The 9,339-nt window shown below is 32.2% G+C and overlaps 1 protein-coding gene across 1 annotated transcript; it reads left to right on the top strand.

Annotated features, from left to right (window-relative positions):
• Nucleotides 1-258: 258 nt before the first annotated feature.
• LOC119838621 (mutS protein homolog 4-like) lies at nucleotides 259-7,780 on the top strand. The gene is made up of 19 exons (XM_038364639.1): nucleotides 259-487; nucleotides 733-901; nucleotides 1,120-1,271; nucleotides 1,414-1,482; nucleotides 2,063-2,211; nucleotides 3,407-3,597; nucleotides 4,070-4,191; nucleotides 4,263-4,489; nucleotides 4,594-4,785; nucleotides 4,884-5,213; nucleotides 5,292-5,395; nucleotides 5,486-5,588; nucleotides 5,734-5,850; nucleotides 5,922-6,023; nucleotides 6,104-6,217; nucleotides 6,305-6,375; nucleotides 6,448-6,585; nucleotides 6,689-6,878; nucleotides 7,481-7,780. Exons 1-19 carry the CDS (start codon nucleotides 403-405, stop codon nucleotides 7,778-7,780), a joined length of 2,925 nt encoding a protein of 974 aa, XP_038220567.1. The 5' UTR covers nucleotides 259-402.
• Nucleotides 7,781-9,339: the final 1,559 nt, after the last annotated feature.

Genomic DNA, 9,339 nt, shown 5'->3' on the forward strand with positions numbered 1-9,339 from the left:
GAAAATATCACCCGTCAGACATGTACCTGTTAGAAAGTTCGTCCAAAAATATTGAATGTATAATTTCAACTTTTCAGATAAGTATAAAGAGAGGTATAATTTTTTAAGGTGCCTTTTTTACATATTGCAAATTAAAAGAATGAATCAGTTTTCGAAGTTGACCAAGTTTCATACAAAATTATATTGTTGACATAATATAATACATCATGACTTTTCCTGTTATTCCAGATTCCAGAACGTCACTACAATTACGCGGGAATTATTCGAATTGTTATCTAATGGCTATCCAGTAATGATTAATATTGAAAACAAAAATAATAATAAATATAGAATATATACATTATCAGTATAGGAAGTAAAAAACGACTCAGATTGGTGGTTTCGAGAAAGAAAAATATCATAATGAATGTTGTAAAAAGGGGTACTCTAAGTACTAGCTTTAAGCGCAAAGGAAAAAATGAGTTCATTTACAAAGATGGAGCTATAGGTAAGTTAGAAGAATAAAAGTCCAATCCAGCCCATATTATTATATATTCTCATAGGTGCGATACAAATCTCATACTCAAAATTGCATACGCACTCGTGACGTATTTATTAAATAGACAGATAATTTTTTAATAGTTTCCAGTTTACAAGTATTTTTATTACCCACAAATGATATTTATATTATGGTTATTTTTAAATGTTCTATCAATTTATAATAACTCCTTGTAATTTGTATACTTTTTTAAGGAATTCGCGGGGCTGTAACAAAATTACCCATCATGTCTGCTATGTTACAAACATCACGGGCTACTGCAAAAGCTCCTAGATACAAATTTAATAAAGACAATGACCTAGAAAGAAAACGAAAATCAACCATGGGGCCACCCTCGGGACTACCACCTACAGTAAAAAGAAAGTAAGTTTAAATGAGTAAACAATTCAAACAACAAAATTGAATAAAACTATGACGCTTAATTACTTATTTTGCAACAATTGATGAGATGAGTTCTTAAAAACAAACACCCTACAAACTCCTCAGCTATTACACGTAAAGATTTCAATGATATACCTATTGTTAGAATATGTGACACATCATTTTCATAAAGTCCTATAATTAAAAAAAAACGAACACAGATTAATAACATCAAGCTCTAAACTGGATTCGTCATCAAGTTCTCGTATACCGCCTCGCATTCTAGCTAGCGATTCAGCGGCAATGGACTCTTCGTTTTACACACCAAAGAACCGGCCAGCTGCTATAAGATACATAAGTAGTAGTAGCAGAGGTAGGTTACTTTTTAATTTATATTATTATGTGTATCTCTCCATAATGCTCGGATAGCTTCAGAAAGAAAATACCCGATCTTGTGGAAAGCTTACGTGAGAACACAATTGCACGCTATGACATAAAAAAAAAATTACTTTCAGGACCCCACAGCGGCAATCGATCCGCACGATCAACAAACACAAGCTTCGTTGAAGCTAGTGTAATATTAGGTATGATTTCAAAATTACATAATAAATGATATTGTCACTAAACCTATAAAATTTGTATATAAATTTCATCAACTCTATGATAAATAAATCATTTATTAATCTTTATTTGTTTACGCTGCTCACTAACGTATGATACAAATGTTCTATTCTCGCTTATCACAAAAAAAAAATGTATACAATATTGCATTGCATATATCTATATATATAAAATTCTCGTGTCACAGTTTTCGTTGCCATACTCCTCCGAAACGGCTTGACCGATTTTGATGAAATTTTTTGTGCTTATCCGGTATCTATGAGAATCGGCCAACATCTATTTTTCATACCCCTAAATAAGAGTAAGGCAGAACAGCGTTTGCCGGATGCAGCTAGTTTTAATATATATTGATTACGTATAACTTTCTTTGTCCGCGGTGGAAGCCTAAACTACTCGATTTTAATATAATTTGCTCACCATGTGCACTTTGATTCAACCTAAAAGTTAGGATAGTTTAAATTATATCAATTACGATAAACGACTACCAGGACGGAGCCGGGTGTGTAACTAGTTGTATATATTTTAACAAAGCGCTATCTCCAGCTATTTCAGAAGGTCGCGGTATGGCCCGCGGAGAAATAGGAATGGCTGCTATAGACCTGCGTCATCCGAATTTAATCCTATGCCAATTTAGTGATACGTTGCTATACACTCACACTATGACGAAGATAAACTTTTTTAACCCTGTTGAGGTGACTTTCACAAACAAATAATCTTTAAATCATTGATAACTTTACCTTGTTGTTACCAATTTTGTATATACGTGATAATATGCATCAATAAGTATCTGCGACAAAACTTTCTATATAAAATGAATTTTTAACTGGGCGTGGTAGGCTAGATCCAAAATTGTGACAAATATAAACCAGGGATTTTTTTTTTGTGATGGTTCTTAATCATCTCAATGGATGGCGTGGGGTGCCCCTTAGGTACATGAAACCGAAAGAGTAGAAGTAATTCGATTACTGTGGCAGGATCACGGGTGGCCGAGAGGCTAGGCATGCTACGGTTAGGCAAGATACGCAGGTTCGAATCCTGCCTCGTGATCAAATTTTTTCTATTCTTTCAAAATTTCTCATTTATAAAGCATTTCAATGCTATAAAACTAAAAATTAAATATAAACCAGTCAAATACGTTGATTTTGGAAAACAACACTCCCTATATTATTATTACATCAATTAATAACGTAACATCAAACTGTAAAATAAATTAATATTATAGGCCCTAATTAAAAGTTTACTTGCTAGTCCTACCATGTTAGAAGTAATACCCAATAGGCCACAGATAAGACAATAGTTACTAATAACATGCTCCCTCAACGCAGAGCGTCTTTTTCTTTCAGCATTATTCGAAATTCCTCATAGTTTCAGATTACACCTACCACGCCCGGTTAAAAAATTTACTCTGTATGTCTAATTTGTACAATCTATAATTACCTAATAAATTGTGTACTCGTATATGTCTGTCATATCAAAACAACTTAGTCCTCTATTGTGAATACATAAAAGTATGAGGTAAATAAAAAATTATTTGTTCTATAATAAACGCAAAAAAAATTGTTTTTTGTCCAAGCATTGAACGACATAGGAGGAAAAAAGGTCAGCTTTTACCCTTCTATTTATCCTAAAAACCCTCCAATCGGGATTACCAACGGAAAACATAATATGTATAACCACTGATACCATAATACTATTCTCGTAATTAAAAAGAATACCTTCTCTTATTGAAACCCACATGAACGAAGTAGCAGGCACAGTGAGTTAAAAATATAGATCAAGTGGTATTTATCAATTCATTTATAAATATATGCGCAGGATAAGATTATTATGATTATATAGATAGTAACTGGAAATTGTTGCCTTAAAAATATCATACGATATTTATAGATTATTGTGCCCCATACATTCTGCGAAGGAATACAGCCCAGCCAATTGTACCAATTGATCAAAGATCAATATCCTCTGATCAATTTAACAGCTGTCCAAAGGCGACATTTCAATGATGCGACTGGCAGACAGCAAATACAATCACTATGTGCACCGCAATACAGCGCTGTCTACCTTCAAGTATTGCATAAGTAAATTGTTTATGTTAACTGTCAATATTATACTACAAGTTACTTTAAAAATAATTCCATTCATATTTTACTTTGAAAGTGTGTTGTTTTTTGTTTTTCTTTTTCGTCACAACGGAGTGATTCTATAGCTTCATATTTAAAATATGTTTGAGGATAGTTAGAAGACTAGATAATGATATAGACAACTTTTTAACGGTTAAATATTTAAACATAATTTCCATGGAAATTTTCTTTGTCAGCACAGGCAAAGCCGCAGGCGGTAAGCTCGTATTATCATACATTTATTGTTTGTTTATCAAATATGTAGATATATAATTTATTGTGATCCTCTTAAGTGATTTTTAAAAAGGCAATTGCAATAACATTAACTATGTAAAATTTTATATTGTCCATGATATTAATTATTGGTTTGTTTCTTTAAAACGTATCTCTCTTATATAACTTTTTAATAATAATAACAGCCACATTTCAGATTTTACGCGCTCACAGCAGCTGCAGCGGTGCTTAAATATGTTGAGTACATACAGTGCATAGTATTTGCCAGGGAATCTATTAAAATCGAATATCATTCATCCGAGAATACAATGATTATTGGTAACTTCTAAAATTAACTTTGTTTCCCTTATACTGTATAAACAAATCGAATAAAAATGTTCCTTCTGTAGATGTAGGTACAGCAACGCAATTGGAGCTGGTTCAACCTTTAGTGCCATCAGCCGGGCCGACCTGTTGTTTACTCGGTGTTCTTGGTCCAACATACACTGTAGGTGGTATCCGGGCGTTAAGAGCTGCAATACTCCAGCCATCTTGTAAAAAGGAATTCATTGAAGCTAGATTGGATGCAGTGCAGGAATTAATTGAAAACGATTCAGGAATTTTGTCTGGTTTACAAGTAGCAATGTTTTTATTATTATTAATATAATATACATTTTTCAAGAAAATCTTTCTCCATCAATTTAGTCTTCCTTCTAAAAGCTTATTTTATTTCTTATTTAGGACACTATAAAGAAACTGTCTGAAATAGACAAAATTCTCTTACTCTGCATAGAGACGGACCAACAAATGGATAAGTATGGAGAAGCGCAATTGAATCAAACGCTTCTATTAAAAACTACCATGGATATGGTCCCAAACTTGGTAGAAGCTCTGAAACCAGCTGAGAGTGGTCGACTTAGGAAAATTAAGATGGTATGGTTATGGATGGAGAAGGCAAATCTTTTCCACGAACTTTCTATACTTACATTATATACGAATTTAAATAAGTTTAAATTTCATCTTTTGAATAGGATTTTGAAAATCCACATTACAACGAAATAGCAGAACGCATAAAGTGTGTTTTGTTGGACGATGCTCACATGGAAAAAGGTGCTATGGGAAGTCTTCAAAGATGCTTCGCTGTGAAGCCAGATATCAATGGTCTTCTAGACGTAGCTAGAAGAACGTATTCAGAACTTATTGAGGATATTCAAAAGATCGTTGAACAGCTCAGCGAGACTTATGATTTGCCCCTTCGACTTAATCAGAATGTTATGAAGGGATTCCATATTGTTTTACCTGTTTCTCTCAAAAATAGGAGAGATTTTAATGTTAATGATTTACCGGAAATATTTATACAGGTTTTTATAATGCTACTAGGTACTACGTTCTGTAGTAAACTATGAGTTCTTGTATTTGATTAGTTTATAATTTTGTAGGTACATTTTAATGGATCGTCTGTGACAATGACAACAGAAGAGTTAGTAGTTCTTGATCACCAAGCAAAAGAAGCTCTTAATGAAATTCAGAAAATGAGTAATATGTATGGAAAATTGTTTTATTATCTCACGTACCTACTCAAATATGTATTATAATCAAATAATAAAATTAAATATTTTCATTCTTCTTTTAGTGTAATTTCAGCTTTACTCAAGGACTTGAGACCTTTCATGCCGAGTCTTTACAAGCTTTGTGAAGATGTCGCAGAGTTGGATATTTTAATTGCATTAGCACAAGTAATATTTTAATTTACTAAAAACTAAAATCAATGAAAGCTAAATTTTTGACGCCTTTAAATTTTCCTTGAACAATAGTTAGACCAAGGAGATTTATCATAAATTGCAGTTGAAAATACACAATTCATTTGTATTTTATTTATAGATAAGTACAGTTGGCTCCTACATTCGTCCTGAGTTTAATGATTATTTGGACATAAGAAATTCTGTGCATCCTCTTTTAGACTACAATAGTCAAGTTATGCCTACTCCTAACGATGTGGTAACAGTTTGAATTTTATTTAAATGCCTACCTTTATTTTTACCTAATATTAATAATAGTTGAATTTTTAGTTCGCTAGTCCTGAATACAATTTTACTATAATTACGGGACCAAATATGGGAGGAAAAAGTATTTACATCAAGCAAATAGCTTTTATGCAAGTTATGGCTCAGGTTAACTAATAACCGATAATTATTTCAAAAGTATTATAATTGTACACACAAATAAATATACAATATCCCTTTGTTTTCAGTTAGGTTGTTTCGTTCCAGCCACAAACGCCGTCCTAAGACTTTGTGATCGTATTTTCTCCAGGATAGGCTTTAATGATAGCGTCGAGCTAAATGCTTCCACATATGTTATTGAGGTCTTATAATTCTTAATTCCTCGTATAAACTTTATTTCTTTCATTTTTATAGCCAAATGGATCACTTATTCAATATTTGGTTTATAGATAAAGGAAATACAACACATATTGAAAGGGTTGACTCGATGTAGCTTAGTAATAATAGATGAGTTATGTAGGTAAGTAAATGATAGAATGATGTTTTATCACTAAAATTAAATTAAAATATATAACATAAATAAAAAATTTAGGGGCACATCAGTCGAAGAAGGTACGACCATAGCATGGGCAATATGCGAAGAGCTAATAGCAAGTGAAGCGTTCACATTTTTCACAACACATTTCATGTATCTTACTAGATTGGAAGATCTGTACTTCAACGTTGTTAAGTAAATGATAAATATTATTATATTACCACCGATATCATGAATATACCACCGAATATATGAAAAAAACCTCTATAATATATATTATGAATATTTAAATTTCCAGTCGACATACAGCCGTTGCACAAGAAGGCATGGAAAACTCTGAAAAAAGACTCGTTTATAAACACAAAATAGAATTAGGAATATCCAAAATTGACCATTATGGCCTAAGCTTAGCGGCTAAAACTAATTTGCCTGAAGAAACCGTGAACCTGGCTAAAGAATTGGCTCAATTAATTTCAATAAGGAAAAAGGTTAGGTTTACAAATTCAGTATCATATTCGCAGGCTAATATAATAATGTGACTATTTTCTTTCAGCCCCTATATTATTTAGCAGATAATAAATGTGACGATCGTACTATATACGAAATCAATGCTAAAATCGCACAGGAAACGAGGTTGAATCCCAATATTAATCTCGAATTTATCCTTAAAAAAATTGTCTCAGAAAATTCTGAATTACTAAAAAGACTAAGAATTCAAAACAGAGATAGTAAAAACAATTTAAATGTTACGAAAAATACAGAACCGTCAAGCGTAATTAATTATGATAGTCTTTCTGATAATAATGAAGAAAAGGCACATTGTAATAATAACTTTATGAATATAAGCAATATATGTAGTAACAACGATGAAATTATACTCAATAAAAACATCAATACAACAGCAGTAAAATCTTCAACAGAATTACTCAATACTTTTCTGAATACTGACAATTCACCGTTAAGTAAAACAGACGAAATAGAAAATGAATTAAATCCAGATACTGAACTTGAATTACATTATTCAAATGAGTTGAGAGTAACAAACAAAAGTACGAATTCTGATGAGGTTGTTAAAATTTCCGAAAAACAGCAAGATTTTTCAAATAGAGTAGATGACACTAACATTTTTAACATAAACGATAACGATATAGAATCACTATCAAAATTGGATAATTACGTAGAGTGTTTTAACAAAGAATCCGAAACTGATTCTGATTTTGCCGAAGCTTTAACCCAAATGATTGAAGAATGTAGTTCAACCTCGAAACAAAGCAGTGACATAGTATCCACTGACGAAGAGTTAATGGAAGAAACTGTTAATGAAATAACGAATGAAATTCAGTTGGAAAATCTAATTCTCACTCCCCCGCCAGATTTCCGGAATATGTAGGCTAAAGTCGATTTAAATATATTTTTTTAATTACTGCAATTAAATATTTTTCCTTTGAAAGTTAGAGATAATAAAATACTTAATATTAATATAATAGAATATTTATAATACAGACACAAATACGACGGAGATTAACGTAGATGAAACAATTTTATTTTAGTTTTATCATATTACTATAGTGATATGGGATTTGTGAAGTGTTTTTTTTTTATGTCATAGCGGGCAACTAAGCTGGTTCGCCTGATGGTAAACGATCACCACCGCCCATGAACAGGGCCGTCTTAGACTGTGCTGGGGCCCTTGGGCACACAAGAATTTGGGGCCCTTTTGAAATGTAAAGAAAGTGAAATACATATTTTTACTGAGATCTGCTTTATTATGGGTAATCAAATCTAATATTATTAATGATTTTGGAAGTTTTTCCGTGATTTCTTTTTGAGCTAAAACTTTTTTTCACTTTTGTGAACCACTTAGATATGTTCTTTTCGACATAATGAAATAATATTTAAACGAACAAATCAATAGTTCTATTAATTTTACCCAAATTACATTAAACAAAATTAAATCACGACACTTCTGTGAAAATAAGTAATATAATAAGTAATAACTTTAGGTAAAAAGTTCCGACTGAAAGTTTTTAATTATTTATCCGGGGATTCCCCCAAGCCCCAACCATAGACAAAGTCGACATTTTTTATGGTCGCTTGAATTTGGCATTGGAGCGGTTTGCATGGATGATCGCTAGATGGTGTTCTTAGGAAATTAGGTAGGATGCGTTCAGAAATACTTTTAAATTACTGAATAACTGAATAAAAAATCAAATGATATGTAACTTGGAAATAGACATTATAGACTCTAGATTATAAAATTTATAAACTCAAGTAAATGTCTGGTAATTTATATCAGACCAAAAACAGCCCTTTAGTACAGCCAAAAAGCGCACTAAGTTTATTTTAAGCAAGAAGATACCGTGTCTATATACCGCACACAACCAAGACCCTGTAGGCTTGATGTCACTCAAATTCATATAAATATATTGACTCGAATAAATCTAAAAATAATCGATATTCGGGCATTGAGAAAAGTGTAATGAGTATTTTGAGATTAAATGTGAGAGAAATTGTCGGCCCTTCGGGGCCCTCTGAGGAAGGGGGCCCTGGGCACTGGCCCCTTGTGCCCTTATGGTAAAGACGGTACTGCCCATGAACATTCGCAGTGGCTCAGACCTCTGAGAATGCGCTGCCCGCTTTTAAGGGATAAGGAATAAGAAAAGGATTCATGAATGGAAAGAAGGAGTGGACCGAGAAGGACGAGGAGTAGGAAATAGGTGAAGTGTGAACTGTCTACATAATTTATTTTAAAAGTTAAATTACAAATTATATCATATAGAAAAAAATACATTGCATATTGTATAAAAAAATATCTAAGTTGTGCTAGCCTCCTAAATGAATTAAATAAATGAGGTTACATAAATCTGATAAAGTCCTATAGATAAAATCATCATGCACCGTAGGCATAGAATAGATCTATTAGACAAGTTTTAGTATACATCATTTTGT

Source organism: Zerene cesonia, unplaced genomic scaffold (genome assembly GCF_012273895.1).
Source record: "Zerene cesonia ecotype Mississippi unplaced genomic scaffold, Zerene_cesonia_1.1 Zces_u004, whole genome shotgun sequence".
Classification (NCBI taxonomy): Eukaryota; Metazoa; Arthropoda; class Insecta; order Lepidoptera; family Pieridae; genus Zerene; species Zerene cesonia.

Coding starts and splice junctions, on each gene's coding strand:
- LOC119838621 (XM_038364639.1), top strand. CDS start 403: ATGAATGTTGTAAAAAGGGGTACTCTAAGTACTAGCTTTAAGCGCAAA. Junction 6,218..6,304: donor CTTCCACATATGTTATTGAG/GTCTTATAATTC, acceptor TTTGGTTTATAG/ATAAAGGAAATACAACACAT. Junction 6,376..6,447: donor ATAATAGATGAGTTATGTAG/GTAAGTAAATGA, acceptor TAAAAAATTTAG/GGGCACATCAGTCGAAGAAG.